This window comes from Stegodyphus dumicola, chromosome 2 (genome assembly GCF_044657685.1).
Source record: "Stegodyphus dumicola isolate Sdum_Otavi_A_Nest chromosome 2, ASM4465768v1".
Taxonomy (NCBI): domain Eukaryota; kingdom Metazoa; phylum Arthropoda; class Arachnida; order Araneae; family Eresidae; genus Stegodyphus; species Stegodyphus dumicola.
The window spans coordinates 117,072,139-117,091,193 of NC_140769.1; the positions used below are offsets into that span (position 1 = coordinate 117,072,139).

The window sequence follows — 19,055 nt, forward strand, 5'->3', positions numbered from 1 at the left end:
ATCTACTGGGGAATTTAAAAAGCCTGAAATCATTACATTCTATAATATGACAAAAGGAGCAGTCGATGTTGTAAATGAGATGGCTACAGCAAGAGTAGCACGTCGATGGACTATGGTGATTTCCTTTTCAGTGTTAAACGTGGCTGCCATTAATGCAAGAATAATTCTACTATCAAAGAAGAAACTACCAACGGAATACCGTACCAGGCGTACTTTTCTCAAAGCCTTAGGGATGCAGCTAATAGAAAGTGTTCAAAATGAACGACGATGAACATCTGTAGCTCCTGATTCTAGACAAACACTGACCACCGATGAACATGTTAACACAATGAACCATCCCCCAAATAACCTAAAATAATTTACAAGAGGTGTACAGAGTGCCCCAAGAAAAAAGATAGAAAGACTAGATTAATTTGTGAAAATTGTAGCAAAAGAATACGTATGGAACATATGACCTAATTTTGTAAACAATGTTCAAAAAATTGTAAGTAAATAATTTTGCCTCTCCTTATTCGTTCATATTTTGGATAAAATGAAGTATTAACTTGGTTTTACATTTTAATTTCTTTTAAAAGCCGATTAATTTTATTCGGCAAATTTTTAATTACAAACTTTTCATTCGGGTATGTATACCCGGCGCGTGTTCTCGTGTTCGTCGGATCGGTGTGTGCGCTCGCGGGTTAAATATTAAAATTTGTAAAATTTGGTGTGAAATTTACAGAGCAATTCAAAAATTTATCTTGACACATTTGTTTTTCACTTTGCACCAAAAATAATTCACTTGGCATACTTTTTAATCTATAGCAACTTGTTTCCCATTCCCTCTTTTTCATTGTAAACATCATCGTTCGTACTTTCAAAGAATTTTGACAAAGTGCGTAAACAACATATGGTGGTATTATCACTTATAACATATAACATATTTTCAAGACGTGCCAATGTGTAAATTCATGTATAGTTTGGAAAATTTTGAATAAAAAATTTTCATTTATTGCAGGTGTGCCTAGAAATACATCTACTTTAAGATGATGGTAAAAATTTTATAGTTTATAATACAAAAAATTTTTCGAAACATTTATAAAAAATAATTAAATTACAAATTTTAAAAATAAATCATAAAAAATGTGTGAATTATATTTGGATTAATCCTTAATTTTGAATTCTGGAAGAAGGAATCAAGTAAGTTTATATAAAAAAAAGATATTAATAAATATATACCAAATTCAGTTAACATTTAGGAGGTAAAATTTTGATAGCTAATTTTTTAAAAATCATTCATGTGATTTTTACAAAACTCAGCAGTTGGGCATAATTTGAGTTGTAGATCGAAATGTGGAAAAAAATTAGTATGTCATTTTAGAAAAAGTACAATTTTGTGTCAAAATACCTATATTAAAACAATGCCATATATAAATCTAATATATATCCGAAGTCACATTTTCAAGATATGAAAAAGGCAAGTTGAATTTTGTCAGTCGGCCCAGTAGAAAACGGGAGATTTAGAACAGTCCCCTCCCTTTTACTTCCTTGTACAAAGTAAAAAGGAAGTATTGTAATCGCGAAAAGTTTCAGGCAGCATATTTCAAAGAAAATATCCATTTTGACTGCTTTCGAATGCAATTTAACGATGTTTTTGCGTGATATCTGTACGTAAGGACAGAATAAAAGACTCTTTTCCTCCAAAAAAAATCAAAAACTGCTTTAAAATGAATTCTGAAGATAATTTTTCGTGGCGTCTGTACGAACGTGTGGACATACGTATCTCGCCTAACTTAAAAACGAGTGACCTCAGAACATTGAAATTTTGTATATAGGACTATTATAACATGTAGATGTGCACCTCGTATTTTGGTTGCAATTGGCCGCGCCAAACGTATATAAATATATTTATATGTATACACTCTGTTACCCGGCTCAGTGATCTCAGTTTCTTTACTCTTATATGTTTGTAAATTGTACATTTTTTGCTTTCAAAATGATTGAATTGAGTTGTTCTTATCTTCCGGTTAAGGATTTTATGTCTTTAGTAAATCTGTATGCAATATTTTTAGAATTATCAACAATTTTAAAGTTGTTTAAGTGCCGCTAAGCCTAATAATTTTTTTGATGGCGGACATTGCTTGTTTACATTTGAAACAGCAGAGTAGTGGATTTGTTGCCAATCTAGAGAAACGTAGCTTCGCAACAACAAAGATACCGCCTTCATTTATTATTGTGAATTAAATCATTCTTAATCCTTTCTGGAATTTTTTCGAGGAAATAAGTGTTTAAGGTTTACTTAATTTTTTTATAATTTAATTTTTAATAATTAGTACTTTAATTTTTAATAATTAGTAATTTTTAATACAGATATTTTGAGTTTTTATGTATTTTTACCTTGTCGCGAAGTGAGAACTGAATTACTTGAATGAGAAATACTCAATCGTCTGTGATAAACTGTTTCTTTTTTGTTTTATATGCTTAATTTCTTTTATGCATCATTCTAGCTTTATTATAGTATTTGAATAGAACATGTGGCAACGATTAGATAATTATTTAAATGATATAAATTTTGTGCATTCCGAATTATAACATGAACGAAATATACTACTGTTAAATGAAGCTAGCACCAGAGTGTCACTATGGTAAACAAATAGAGTGAATTTTAAAGAATGCATTTATTCTATTGTGGTTTATGCACTGTTGACAAAGTAGATTTAATGCAATCCAATACATTTAAATGAAATGCAACAAAAATTGCGAATAATTTAATATTCCGTACAAGGAAGTAATGTGGTGTACACATCAGATTTTTTTAGTGCAGTGTACCTACCAATAATGCTTATCAGCTGATTAAGCCAGGTTTTTTTATTACACATATCATATATATTCAGTAAAAATGAGATGTATATAAAGAGAAGATGGGAGCTGTTAAAAAAATCAACGAAAGGAGAATTTTTTCTTAAATTCAAACTGCTAAAGTAATATTAATAAGAGTATTACTTATTGTTTAGTGATGTTTCAAACCTAATGTTATAGGACCAGAAAATGTGATTTTGAATAAATGGTTTCATTATGGAGTCTTAAATGTATCGTCAATTTTTGCCTGAAATATGTTCCTTCAGAACTCTATTCATCACCTGAATCCATTATGTAGGATTTTGCAGATCTTTTAGTAGTCCTTGTAACAGATTTGTAATGATGGAATTTGAAATAAGTTTTTATTAAGGAATGTAAAATACGTATTTAAAGAAAATCAATAACTGCAGTATTAATTGTTTTGTCTCCATACTGGAAAATATATGATAAGCTAATTATATTATAAACTAATTGGAAAGTTAAATTAAATAGATGAAAGTAACTTTCTTGTAGAACACATGTCTTTTTATTTCTGTCATAATGGAAAAAAAAAAAAAATAGTTGTAACAGTAATTTTTATGAAGATGTTAAAGGAGGATTAGGGCCTAATGAAATGTTTTATTCATATAGCTATAATATTCTTTAATTTTATTTATCAGGACTGGTAGCCCACCTGGTAGATTAGGGTTAGTTATGTAACTGTAGATATATGTCTATGAGTAATGTACACTGAGTCAAAAAAGGAACAATTCTGTATCTTCTGTTCTACTAGACTGATTGGTGAAATTCAATTTGTGTTTTCCATGCCTTGAAAGTATGACATAGGATACATATTTGATTTATATATAGCATTGTTCTAACATAGATATTTTGACACAAAATCAAACTTTCTCTGGAATGACATACTGATTTTTTTCCCATATTTTGATTCTACTATTCAAGTTGTGCCAATTTTCATAAAAATTGCCTGATTAGTTTTTAAAAAATAGGTCTCAGAATTTTAGCTCCTCGATGTTAGAATTTGGTTATTAATATCACTTTTTTAAAATTATACTTAGTTGATTTGTTCTTTCGCAATTCAAAATTGAGTTTGAATTCCCCCTCCCCTTCCCCCAAAAAATATAAATTTTTTAAGATTTATTTTTAAATAATTTTTACAAATTTTTTTAAACGCATTTTGAGTTATGACCTATAAAATTTTTACTGTCACCGTAAAGTAGACGTTTTTCCATGCATACCTGCGAAAAAGTTTTTAATTCAAAATTTCCCAAGCTATATGTGAACTTATATATTGCCATGTTTTGAAAGTTAGCATATTTGTTGTAAGTGATTGTAATAATGCCAAATGTTGTTTATGCACTTTGTTATAAACTTCAGTGAATTACAAGAGTTATTTTGAACTTTAAATTTCCAAACAAACATTGTCTGAGGTTTATTCACAGGGAATTTTCTTCTTCTTTTCCATCTTCGTTTTTCATTTTTATTATTCATGTCTAATAAATATTTATTAATAATATATGAAAAGCTATTTTTTTAATTTATAAAGAAAAGTTTAGGTTTTTTTTTTTTTTTTTTTTCCCTTTTAGAAGAGTAAATTTTTAGCTTCTCTGTTTACTCGTCTGTTGCTTTAATTCATTTTATATACAACAAAATTTATTTCTGATTTCAAAATATGCACTCAATATTTCTGGGTACATCAAACAATACATCATACTGTTTTCTACCACGGAAATGTTTAACAGTGGCAAAATTTACTAGAATTATTATTACTAGAATATTTAGATTTTTATCTTTTCTATATGTAGCAAAGGAGCAAATAAAAATGCTTTTGTTAGTGTTTTAAGTTCAAAGATATTTCATGGCCTTTACTGCATAATAAATTTCTTAAATAAATAAATTGTTTATATTTGAAAGTGCCGCATTTATCATCAAAGATCCTTTTTTTCAAAGTGAAATGTGTTTTTTTTAAATAAACACTGGGTTTAGAGTAAATGCATTTTTAAATGCAAGTCAAATTAGGATTTGTCAAGACCTGAATTTTAATATTCAGTAATATAATAAATGATAATTGTTATATTTATTTTTAAATTTTTATTATTTTTGTTATATTAGAATTTATTAAAATTCTTGTAAAATAGTTTCAAATTTTTGAAAGGTTCTCCTTCTTTGTGGACATATTGCTGATTTTATATCTGTCAAAATTTTAGCACCTGAACGTCTACTCTTTGTTTCAACTCTGCCAAAAGGTATAAATTAAGTTAGTGACACTGGCACTGTGTCATATACCTCCCGATTGGATACATCCTCTAGGCTTCAGTGAGTTTCTGGTTTTCTGAGTTTAGAAATTGTGCATAAATTAGTCCAGTTAGTTATTTAAATATGGCAAAGCGTATGGAGGCTATCTGCCTAAGGGAAGAAATGCCTTCATGGAGGACTTTTCTAAGGTAAAGAGATTCGTATTTACATTTCAAATGGGAAAAAACACAAAAAGCATGCAACTAGCTCATTAACCTGGGTGGGTTTCCAGGACAAACTATCACCTCTTGTCCACTAGTGGGACTGCTTAAATTAAGCACTGATTTATTATATTTGTAAAGTGTCTCATGTTAATTTATCAGTTATTATGATTTAAGTCTTTACTATAACTTCTCCTTTACTTCTAAAACAACTGGTGCGATTTTTGCAAAATTTGGCATTCTGGCATACTTTTAATCAAAATATGGGGGAAAAAGTCAGTATGTCAATCTGGAACAAGTCTGATTTTGTTTTGAAATACCTATGTTAGAAATTTCTTCAGTCAAAATGTAGAACTGTCAGCCCCTTTTTTTCTTTTGTGCAAGGAGTACATGCAGATTAAGAATTTAAAAAAAAAAAAAAATGAAAGTTCTGTTTTTATAATTACTGGTCTATTGTTCATATGAATTAAAAGCTTTACTATAACCAGTGTATTATTGCATTTTCTTTAATTTTCAGCTTTCTCTTATTATAACTATTTGACAGTTGTAATCTCTAAGGCAAAAATTGGAGGGAGGGGGGAAATACGTGGATGTTTTTAATCTGAAAACAGTATTTAGCGCATTTTATAAAATTTTAAAATGTGTGTATGGTAGGAACATATTACAGTACAAAGTCCAAGATCCGGACTTGTTGGGACCTCGGCATTTAAACATTTGGGATTTTTCCTGATATTAGATCTTCAGTTTAATTCTAGTAAGACTGCATGGAGAAATTATAAAATTAAAAATGTGAAATCGTGATTATGAAATAATGAAGCATTTATGATCTAAAAGGTATCAAAATTTTTAACATTTTATGTTACCTTTATTAAATATCATGTTCTTTGCACTTCAATTCAACAGCAATATTACAAAATATTTAAAAGAACATGTCTTTAAAATTTCCAAAACACAGTCTCGCACGCTGGGCATAATTTTTTTTTTTTTCTCTCCATACAGTATTGCCATTGCTCGCTTTGAAATCGTTGTTTCTTAATCAAAAACTCATAAGTGCTTTAAAAAATATAAAATAGATAATAAAACAAATTCCAATTCCAAATTTGGGCTTCCAGATACCCATATTCAGCTGGAGATGTACCTTATTCAAATTTTGATGGCTCTAGGTACCATTGTTTTATCACAGTGCGAGAAACATACATACATTTATGCAGATACTTCATTATTTAATTTCTTTAAATATAATACAGGGCTTTAATATTTGATGGCTCTAATATTATATATATGCTATATATAATATTATATATAATATATAATATTTTTAAAAATTATCTGGAGATGCATCCTTTCACAATCTTGCGATGCTCAACAAAGCAGATTTTATGCTAAAATATTTTTTAAATTCTTGAATAGTCTTGCCATCATTCAAGAAATTTAACATGGATTTTAAAAATGCTACTTTGTATTTGAATTTCAGTGCACGCATTATTGCAATATCCATAGGCTGAATGATAGACATACAATTTGAAAGAAGGAAAAATACATGGATACATTATCTTTCACTAAAACTTTAAGTGAATTATGAGCCAAACTGTTGTCTACAATCATGACAATTTTGCATCATCAGGTAAACCAATCAAATTCAAATGTTGCCAAGCCTCAGGTTTAAAATGATTTTCAAACCGCTCATTCATTATGTCATCCATGCTCTTGTGTCATCCATGCTCTTTTACTTGCACGATATATAACGGGGAAAATCGTTACTCCTATGAATGCTTGAGGTTGTGTATTTTTTCTGATTACAAAAAGTTTGCACTTGTGCCTTCCTGCAGCATTTGCACGTGCTAAAATTGTTAATCTTGCTTTGGAATCTTTGACACCAGTTGGAGCCTTTTGTATAGAGGTTGCCAAGGTATTTTGTGGTATAAATTGCCAAAAAAGACCAGTTTCATGGTGTTGTAAATTTGTTCTGGAGATAATTTTTCAATAATAAGGAGTTCAATGAATTCATCTGCAAATAGTTAAGTAGCTTCAGTATCAGCTGAAGCTTTTTCACCTGAAATTTTTAATTGCCTTATACCATGGCGATTTTTTAATTTGGTTAACCAACCTTTTGAATATGTGCCCTCAATTTTTAAGTTCATTTCTTCATGAAATATATTGGCTTTATCAATGGCATGCCCTCCCTGTGACGCTGTCTGACCCATTCAATCATCACTTTGTCATGATCATCACTTTTTAGCATAATGAACAATTTTTCTGTTATTCGTTGCGAGTGGGATGTTAAAATCCACAAAAAATTTAAAAAAAAAAAAAAAAAAATCCTTTTTCGTATGTCATATACAGTTGACTTTCCAATGCCATACTCTTAGCGTAATTTTGAGACGGATATATCCTTATCCATTTTCTGCAGCATTTGCCCTGAGTTTGTTTAATGGACATCAAAACATACTTTTACTTTGTAGATCCTTTTGCAGCTCCAGAATTAGAAACTCTGTAATAATAACAGTCTGCAAAAAAATAATAAGCTGGATCAAATTAGAAGATTAAGGAGCAGCACAGTCTGCTATGTTAACTGAAATTCTTTAGAATCAGTAAAGATAATTTTAGCCACTTATGCATTTCTGCAGCATTTGCACATGAAAAATTGTTAGTTTTGCTTTGGAATCTTTGACACCAGCTGGAGCCTTTTCTGTAGAGGTTGGCAAGGTATTTTGTGATACATATTGCCAGAAAAGACTAGTTCCATTGGCGTTGTCAGTTTGTTCTGGAGGTAACTTTTCACTATTAATGAGTTCAGTTAATTCATCTGCAAATAGCTGAACAGCTTCAATATCAGTTGAAACCTTTTCACCTAAAATTTTTGATTGCCTTATACCATGGTGATTTTTAAATTTGGTTATCCAACCTGTAGAATATCTGCACTTAGTTTCTAAGTTCATTTCTTCATGAAATATTTTGGCTTGAGCCATTAACATTGGACTCATCTATTGCATGCTCTCGCTGCGATGCTGTCTGACCCATTCAATCATCACATTGTTGTGATTGTCATTTTTAGCATAACAAATAATTTTTTTGTTATTTATTGTGATTGGCATGTCCAAATCGACCAAAAAAACATCGAAAATTTCTTTTTCTGTTTGCTTATGTTATATATAAAATGACTTTCCAATGCCATACTCCTAACATAATTTTGAGACAGATAAATCCGTATAAATTTTTTGCAGCATTTGCACTTTTTGTTTAATGGACATTGAAACATGCTTTCATTTTGTAGATCCTGTTGCCGGCTCCAGAATTAGAAATTATTTTCATCATAATTGAAAGTTCAAACTTTAATTTTCATAAAATTTCTGTAATAATAACAGCCTGCAAAAGATAATAAGCTATATCAAGTCAGAAACTTAAAAGAACAGCACACTCTGCTATATTAACTGAAATTATGATTTTAGGTAAATTATAATTTTAGCCTAGCTTAATATCGTCTGCTGTGCATTATTGACTATGTAGCATGAGTCTGGCAACGAAAGACATGTTGTTCCGCTAAATGTGTTCTTGCTTCTGTTGCGCACTGAGGCTATTAAGCCTGAATTGTATTAGTTACTTTTATTATACTTATTTCTATTTCTTGAACATGCTTAAGGCTTATCCGAGTTCTGAATAAATAAATTCCCACACATACTTAAGCTTAACGAGAGCCTGTGCTACATATCTTACCACCTTAGCTGCCTCTCAAATTTTGGGTCCCAGTGATTTCCCTAAATTCTAAAAATTTTGTTATCCCTTAATTTTGTTGCTCGCTGCTTCTCTAAATTCCAGAAATTTTGTCTTTCCAATATTTTGCCACCTGGTGCTGCTCTACAAGCTGGCTTTGGTTCTGGGTTTATGGTAATAACAAATCAGTTATTTTTAATTCAAATAGCACTAATTTTAATAGTATGGCCTATGAGTATCATTAGCAAAATCTATTTTTAGCATACTGAAAGAAGTTTTTGTTAAATTTTTCCTCATCAACATTTCTTAGTGCATTTTAACTTAAGTGGGCATTCATTGCCAAGTGTAATGTCAATATAAAATGTTACCATACTCTTTGCCATTTAATTACTAATATTTAAAAAAAAACTTTTTAGGCATTGCTGCATGAGTCATTTTCATGTGTTGATAAACAAGCCGTGATGAAAGCAAAATAACGTGGGAGCCAAAAGTTCATAAAAAAGGAAGAAATTATGATAAAGAAGTTTGGTTTACAAGAAAGGACTCACAAGGAAATCTGATTTTTTTTTTAAGCAGCAAAAAAAAATGTTTAGTTTCAAATGTCACCGGTAGAGGGCAGTGATGAATGGAAACACAATGAACAACAGTACGCTCCATTTATTTATTCTTTCACTAACAATGCCTATTACAGCTGAATGCAGTATGTCGGAATGAATTGCAAAAACCTTACGACATATAGAATCTTTGGCCGATGTTGAAGGGGATGAATGGTACACAAGTGATTTCAAATAGCCCCATAACCAGAAGTCAACCAGAATGAGGTTAGTGATCATGGAAGCCATGCGATTTTGCCACCTCGTCTGATCACTCTGTCTTCACCAAAAATATTCAATAGGAATCGTTTTACTGGATTGGCATAATGTGGTGGTGGACCATACTGCATAAAGTTTATTACAGATAACAAACCTCTTTGATTTAATGTGGACATGACTTTTTCATGCAGAAGTGTGAAATAATGCTAAGCAGGTACTGTGCACGTTTTCCAGCCAGTTATGGGACACAATTCTTCAATGAAGAATCGTCCGGCAGTGAAAGATGAGGTGAAGCCTATAGACTGTTAACTTTGCTGGCTGCAGTGATTTCATCGTGTATTCATGAGGATTCTATGTCACCCATATACGAGTGTTTTGGGTGTTGGCATTACCATGTAGGGTGGAGTATGCCTCATCCATCTAGATAATGTTGAACAACCACTGAGGGTTGCTATCAGTTCTTGCCATAGCCCACTCGGCAAATGGATCATAGCTGTGTCTACCGGCTATTACTCATGCAGCGATCGCAATTAATAGGGTTTGAGATGCAATATCCTGTGAAGGATACTTCAAATCGATGAGTGAGGCACATCCAGTATCCTTCTAGCTATGCGAGCACTGTTACTTCCCCTGGATGATTGCTCCACTACATCATTCATGGTGGATTTACAGCAGTAATTCGGCCTTTCGGCAACGAGGATTTTTCACTTCGGGGTCAATCCTGCAAACAGCCAATTTATTCAAACTGTTTGACAAGTTTCAGTATTCCAGAGCATGATATGGGACAATTCTTTGTCTTCAGTCCTTTTACCATGCAAAACTTTCACAACACAACAGTTGCTGACTCTCTGTTCAAATAGGACAACTTCACCAACAATGCTCGCTTGGATAATGATAACATGCTGAAAGCAAAAGAAAAAACTATGTGTATCACTTTTTTTTTTTTTTTCTTAATATATTGCAAGAATAACCCTTTGGCTGATCATCCCACGATTTCCACAGGCAACTCAAATGTAGTAAAATTTGCTCATCCCACGATTTCCGCGAGCATATATTTTTCTTCCTTTATTGAGGAGCGCATCCCGTTTAACCATTGAAATAAATTATATACAGTATTAGGCGTTTAGTTTATGTTTTGGCCAACATATAGCGTTAGTAGTCCACTAAATTGTGGCATTTGAAGGCACGTGGTACTAGCTCTCAAACTTCACTTTTTGCCGCTTTTTTCTTACAGAAAAGGCTGCTAGAAAATGTCCAACAATTATCTTGTTTATTTAATTAAATTTTTGAATTATTAATAAGAGTTATTGATTAGATTGATTATTAATTAGATTTATTGAATCTGGTGCAAAGACTGTGAAGTTGGACTTTGCCTTGAACCCTTTTTTGAACTCTTATCATACTAAACTGCATTTCTAAGGTATTTTTCCCTCAGCGCTTTGTATTGTCTTAAATTTTATACATTTTACTTTTTATATTATCCAATAAATAGGAATTAACTGTAATTCAACTAAAATTTATTTTAAAAAAAGTTTTTTTTTTTTTTTTTTTTTTTTTGTGATAACATTTGAAATTGTTTTTTTTTTTGGGCAACTTAGTTTCTCATGATAAAAATCTATATAAAAATTTTTTTCTAGAAAGAAAAAGTGCATTTTTCAATTCTCCAGTATATATGGATTTAAAATATGAGGGGGGGATACACAATTTTTAAAGCGATTTCGGTCCACAAATTGAAGTAGTCAGAGGGTTAATTTGCATAATTCTGCTGAATCTGTGTCAACGCCCTCTACAAGTGACATTTTTAACTTTTTCCCCCCTTTTTTTTTTGCTGCTAAACAAATCTGACTTCCTTGTGAGTCCTTTCTTCCAAAATTCACTTCTTTATCATAGTTTCTTTCTTTTTCATGAATTTTGAAAGTTTTAACAAACTTTTGGCTCATCCTGTATAATAAATAATCATTTGCCAGGTTTGTGTCAGGGATATAAAATATTAGTAGGTATAAAATCAACAATGTATCTATGTCGAATGTTTTGGTTTAAGATGTATGCCAAGAAAATAAGCAGCTGTGGAGTAAAATTGTTGATCACACAAATTTATTTTAAAATGATTGTTTCTTCAATAATAAGGTATTTTATTTAGCACGAAAGTGAAACAGAATTGGGACTCTTCGCATGTTTTATTGGGGTGGGTGGGAAATCAAATGCACATGCATAAAGCATACGGGAAAAGAAGAAAAATAAAAGGGAGAAGGTTGTTACTGCCTTTGAGGTCTGGATCTCGGACTTTGCTTTGTATTCTGAATACAAAGCGAAAATAATAGTATTTATGTACTTGCCTATTTATGCTCATAAAATACCATCTTATCATATTAAATACCATATATATGAAAATCCATTTAATTCAAATATTTCTTTCTACTAAAAAATGCTTTGTTTCTTTTAAAATAATGTAAGCATATAGTCGTGGCTTGAATATCCCTAAATTTTAACTTATAGTTTGTAGATATTAACTTATGTATATAAAACTTATATTTTGTAGATATATTTGATATTTTTGTAGTGACAGGTCACTTATGGTATAGATGATTATTTTGTAGCAAAATATATACAGTGATTTGAAATTCACAAAAATAAATGTTTTATGTCAAAGCGTTTGACATTCATGTTGATGGTACTTCATCTGCAAGGTTTGAACTTCAGCTTAAAAACAAACAGTAAAAATTTTTATTGCCAGTGTCTTTCTGTACCCATTTAGTTAATGTGATATTTACTGGTATAATTTCAGTTTCATCAGTCATGGGGTTTTGAGACATTTTGGCGAGGTATTGAACTGATAATTAACTATGCATATGACTGGTAATATCTCTTAGCACTTGACCTTTTCCCCCCTTTCTTTTGAAGGTCTACTCTCACCTGACGTACAAAAAACTATTCTAAACAGCAAAGTTTTTATGTATCCTGAGTTACTACCTGTATGTAGTTTTAGAAGACATTTAGATAAAAGAAAACCAAATTTTACACCTGCAGAGGATCAGTAAGTTGCTATATTTTTCTCAAGTGTGTGCATATTTTTTTATTCATAAACTAATTTTTAATTATCATTGATTTTCATGGTAGAACTATTAGTGTAAGAATTGTAATCGCTTTGTTAATTTGCTTAAGGTGCTAACTGTAAACAGCCATCATTCTATGTGATTGTAGATATCAGCTAAATAAATAAATCAGCTATCAGTAGGGAAGATTGCTATAAGTAGCTAATTTATTTGTACTTCTGTGTGGTCATGCCAAAACATTCAAAATTTTTTGGCTAAAGCATGCTACAAATTAGATCAGGAAATTAGTTATTATGGCAAATGAGAATTTTAATTTTGTTTTTGTGATTGATGAGTGCACAGGGTTGCCACGCTACCTGGAAAACCGGGAGAACCGGGAAAAGTCAGGGAATTCGAAAATTGACCAAAATATTCAGGGAAAAGTCAGGGAATTTAAGTATTTTTGTCAAAATCTGGAAAAGTCAGGGAAGTTCATACAACGATCCCGCCAAAAAAAGCGATTTTTGCGCCGACGTCAGAAGAGGTAACTTTTTTGGCGAATTATGTATCACGTGAGTGTCATTCGGGTAGCTGGCATAGAGCCAATTTTCGCAGCTCCAATTTGATTGTCTTTTAGAAAGGCAAAGCAACTTTCCCGCAACTTTTGGTTTCCAGTATTCTCGAGAATCGCATGTGCAGTGCATGAACTAAAGAAAGTACCTGTTCTCGTATAAAACAAAATGGGTTTAATCCTAGTATACGGTACTATGGAGGTTAGAATCAAAGAATATGTATTGTAAAGAAGGAAAACCTCTCTGCAACAGACGTGGCTGTGGCTCCGTTCCATCATAGAGGGAAACAGCTGTGCATGTCTGATATATCTGTCACCAAAGCTCGAAACCGGTGTCGAAGTTCGAAGGTCACGTTATCAAGAGTTCATAAAATGAATATCGTTTAAAATTTCTTTAACCACTTGCGCTAAAAAGACGTGCCACGTCTTTTAAAAAAAGCTAAAAAGACGTCAAGATGCTTTTGTCTCAAACCGCGAGCGACGTGAACACCACGTCAATAAGCATTTATCGCAAAAATGAAAATAACGTGGTGCACATGTCGCCTAACAACGAGATTGTTTATTTCTCGAGTTACAGCTCTGGATTGCACTCGCAGATGCGGAGCGGCGTAAATGAGACACTTTACCGCTTGTTATATTGTAGCGCACGGCACCGCAACCGTGAAGTTTAGTCTTAGCGCAAGTGGTTAAACTCTAAAGGAAAGAAAATATTTTTTGGCGCAAGTAAATTAATTCATGGATTAGTTATTTTCAGAGGAAAAAAAAACTACGAAAATCCGTTTTTAAAATTATTGCGAAAAATATGAAACGTCCTTTGATAAAACGTTTCTTCTTGGATTTTTCGCAATAATTTAAAAACGGATTTTCGTAGTTTTCTTTTTGTCAAAGAGCGTTTCTTCTTAACACGTGTTTCTCAATTTCCTGTACACATCGCGGAGAGGGAAATTCTGACCGCCAGGTTCCGTCGCCAAATCCCTTGGCAAATTTTCCCTCCGCATTCTAGCGACGTAATAGCATTTTACTTGTATGGAACCTTTTCTTCTTTACATAGACGTTCTTTGGTTAGAATAATAATGGGATTTGGCGACGTCTTGATGCGCAGTAAACGGGTCATTTTGGTCTTGGCGACAATTTTCAAAATCGTGCCAAAGCCTTACCGTATACTAGAATTTTACCGCAAAATCTTTTTTAACCCTTTTTTTTTTCTTTTTAATAAATACCTTGCCATTTTGCAGTAAAATAAAAAAATAGTAATCAGTCATCTAGAGCCATGTAATATAACTATATTCACTAAAATATAGATGATTATTCTAATTCAATTTTTAAGTAATTATTTTTAAGTTATTCATATAATTTAATGTTGCTTCTTTCCTCTAAATTTATTTATTATTAGTAAATAATATTTCCAAATTTCAGGAAATTTTCTCTGGCATAATCCTGAAATTAATTATAGCAGTATGATGACATACCATCACGAAATTTAATGCACATATTTTTTTCCTTATGTATGCTGCAAAATAAATATAAAATACCTCAATTTATTAAAATAGATTTCTTTCTTTCGTTTAGCTGCAGAATGTCTGCAAAGAAAGCCTTATTTTATTCCAGATTGGGAAGATTCTAATCTCAATCTTCAGTGGAGAAAATAACAACTATTATAATTATATTTGTGTTTTCAAGTGTTAAGGTTTTAAGAACATACCTCACGCAAATTAAATTTACCTAAAATTTAACCTAACTATTTAGCATTGCGTTGTGATTTATAAGGACCGGATTAGCCTCGTGTTGAACTGGTGATGATCATGAGTAATAATTAAATAAAACATACATTTGTTATCCAATATATATATCTTAAATTTTATTAAGTTTCTTAAGTGGAAAACTAAACAAAATTATTAAACAAAGTATACCAAGAATAATTAAGAATATATGTCGTCTGGGATTTATTGAATAATTAAGTGAATTTGCTACACAATACAAGTAATACCATAATTAATTTACCTCTTAGCACAGCCAACGTACATTACGCAGATAGACTGGAATTTTCTTGAAACACACCTGGAAAAGTCAGGGAATTTCATTCTCCTGTTTGAGTGGCAACCCTGAGTGCAGCAGATTTCTTAAAAAATTTTTAGATTAGTTTTTTTTTTTAATCAGTATAGTATTATGCTAGAAATGAGTCTCTCGATGAAAAAGCTCAAGTTTTTGTTCTCGTGCTATGATGAGCACACATGCACATTGCATAATAGAAATAGATGTTGCCTTTCTCTGCAATGAGAATGTTCTACCATACTACCTAGAAAATCATCTGATGGGGAAAGAGGTGGTAATTATTAGTTGGAAGGTCTAGACTGTATTTCAGATGATTGAATACCTGTGAGCCAGAAAAGTTGACCAAATCTTGATTTCAAGCTGCAGCATGTGGAATTGTATGGTCATAAAGCTGAAACAGAATACTGTATGACATCATTCTATGTTGCTTGTTTTGGACTGCTCAACGAACTTTTCTTAGGGTCTAACAACAGGAAGCTAAGTTAATTGTTGTTCCTTGCAACAAGAAGTCCATTAATAAAATTCCCTGCTTGTCCCAACACAATTGTCATGATCTTCCAACTTGAAAGTGTCTGTTTTGCTCTCAGTCTGACTGCAGTGATGTGTGTTACCACACCACTGATTGTTTATTCGAATCAGGAGTCATGAAACATTTATGTTTCTGTGATGTTATAACTCTAGAAGTCATCACGCTCCATGTTGTAGAGGATAAAAAATGTTAAAACATGTACCAGTATTTTTGTATTCTTTACTTAGTAATTTAGGAGGCCATCAACAGTACAACTTCTTGAATTGTAGCTGCTATGGTACAATTTTAAATAAAACTGTCTTAGAGTTTGTAACAATTTTGATGACATCTTAAATTATAAGGGCGAGTCAAATGAAAGTGAGCCAACCCCTCCTCAGCAAGAATGGTTCGGTCCATCATCTGCGGCGCATGCGCGTAGCACAGAGACAGCCTTCATTTACCAAAGTGGCGCGAAAGTGTGAGGTTAAAGTTCTATAAGGCGCTCTTACACTGGGTTGAAGATTACATAATGGACGCTCCAAAAGAGGAACAGCATGGTGTAGTCAGGTTTTTGACAGCTGTAGGTGTTTCCCAACATGAAATTAGTCGCCATATGACTGCTGTGTACGGTGAACATTGCATCGCATTGGCCACTGTGAAGCGTTGAAGCAAACGGTTCAGAGAAGGACGTGAAAGTTGCAAAGAGGATCCAAGACCGGGCCAAAGCCACCTTGCAATCACCCCCGACACAATTGCACAGGTTGATGAGCTGATTAGACTAGAACGGAGGATAAGCATCGATGAACTGGCAGAGCGTGTGAACATCAGTCACTGTTCGGTTCACACCATAATTCATGATCATCTCGGTTATCGGCTTTTGTGTGCTCAATGGATGCCCAAGATTTTGAACGACCGCCAGAAGACGGAGAGGTTCGGCGCTGCTTTGACTCATCTCATCCGGTATCACAATGAGGGTGATGACTTCTTGTCTGCCATTGTGACCGGAGACGAATCATGGTGCCACCACTACGAACCTGAAACACACCGGCAAAGCTTACAGTGGAAACATTTGAATTCACCACCCCCGAAGAAAGCAAAGGCTGTCATTTCCTCGGGAAAGGTGCTATTGACTTTTTTTTTCGATCGTCAGGGGCCATTACTGATTGAATTTGCTAAACGTGGAGAGACTATCAATAGTTCGCGATATTGTGCAACGCTGGATCGGCTGCGTGTTGCAATCAAGAACAAACGACCTGGAAGATTGACGAATGGTGTGATCTTGCTACATGAAAATGCTCGTCCCCACGTCGCTGATGTGGTTAAGACACAACTGGCAAAGTTCATGTGGGACACGCTGCAACATCCTCCATACAACCCAGATTTGTCGCCATGCGACTTTCACATTTTCGGGAAACTGAAAAAACATCTCAAGGGTACCAGATTCGTGTCGGACGCCGCCGTGAAGGAGTCGGTTACAGACTTTTTGAATCGACAGCCCAAGGAGTTTTATGAGACGCGGATCACGCGGCTCATTTGTCACTGGGATAAATGTCTCAATGTTCATGGAGACTACCTTTAAATAAAGTACTCTGTTTGTCATATATTCGCATTGGCTCACTTTCATTTGACTCGCCCTTGTATAAATCTCCTGTATTAAAAAATTTGAATCACCAAATCATCAGTGATTACAGTTGGTCTACCAAAGTGTGAATTATCATGAACATTTTGCTTGAAGTTTCATACCTTTTCACATTTTACTCTCTCTTGTTGCATTGTCACCATACACTTAAGATATTTGGGGATGAATATTTGCATTTTACATGTCTCTTGCTGTTAAGAACCAGATGAGACTATATTTCTCTTTTGGCAGGGCATCCGAATTTCATTTAACTTTACCAGAGTTCGTTGCGGTCCTTACAAGTGCTTTTAAGTCCTTATATTTGAAAATAAAATATAAAAGCCCTTATAGGTGCTTATTTTTTCTCTAAAGTACTTTTTGTTTCCAGTGCTTTTTTTTTTTTTTAACGAAGGCACATTTTTTTCTCCGTACCAAAGCGGAAACTAAATAAACAACTTTTCTTACTTATATGGAACGTCAGATGGTGAATCATATTCCCTGAAATAGCTTTCCGCCCCTTTCTCTGCATTAACATAACCTTTGGCAAAGAACGTCTATGTATTCAACAATGTCTATGTATGAACAATATAGATTGATTTTGTACATAAACACATTTCTCTCTCGTGTCTTTTTTTGTGCGTTCCTCCCTTAACCCGTTACTTTAGACCTTACATTCCTATAAAAAAATGCACATTTTAGTACGCTCCACCACCCCTCCAAGTTTGTTCCATGATCTGTGAAACACTCTGTATATTCTTTGCCTTTGGTGCGTGCGAGTATAGACAGGTGCACGTCGTTTTATTGGTCAAAGAATTGCGAAAGCAGTAGGAAATTCCAGTGCATTCCGTATTCTTTTGCTCTCACAAAATACGACTCATGTTTGAAGTTCTATCAAGATTTTAATAATTTACATTCTCATTCTGCGTGATCAGTTCATATTCGCGTTTATTATGATCAGCTTATATTATGAGCATATGTATGAATATTTATAATAATATATTTGCAGTAACTGAAGTATAGATAAACTTCAAAAATGGGTGTGTTTTAACACAGATTAGTTTTCTAAGGAATAATATTCGGAATGGCATAAATAAAGTAATCGAATAGTCTTTTTTAAAATTTTTTTGGCCAATGCATTATACAGTACGGAAGTTGGAGGTTCTCCCCTTTCTTCGCAAAATCTCGAATATTGAAAGAATTACAGTTCGCAGCAAAGCAAGCAACGGACTTTTTTTGGGGTGGGGTCACTTTCTATCTGGATTGAATAGGATTAAAAGTTCTGCGGTCTACCAACCCAAGCAAAGAATGATTCTATTCCGGAAATTTAACGCAGTCTGTTCAAAATTAGAATGAAAAACATCCCAGATTGGTAAATCTCTTTATTAATCAATACGACTATGGCAGGGATATAGCGCGATGTGTCCTGTTCAATGATAAATATGCTACATGAGCACCTG

General features: G+C 32.9%; 1 protein-coding gene across 2 annotated transcripts in view; it reads left to right on the top strand.

Annotated features, from left to right (window-relative positions):
- LOC118202808 (GON-4-like protein) overlaps positions 1-19,055 on the top strand; it is a 177,436-nt gene that overhangs the window by 77,908 nt on the left and 80,473 nt on the right. For both annotated transcript variants that reach the window (XM_085811076.1, XM_085811077.1), the window contains exon 11: positions 12,719-12,851. In XM_085811076.1, the coding sequence (XP_085667202.1) occupies positions 12,719-12,851 (133 nt within the window). The remainder of the gene's footprint in view (positions 1-12,718; positions 12,852-19,055) is intronic.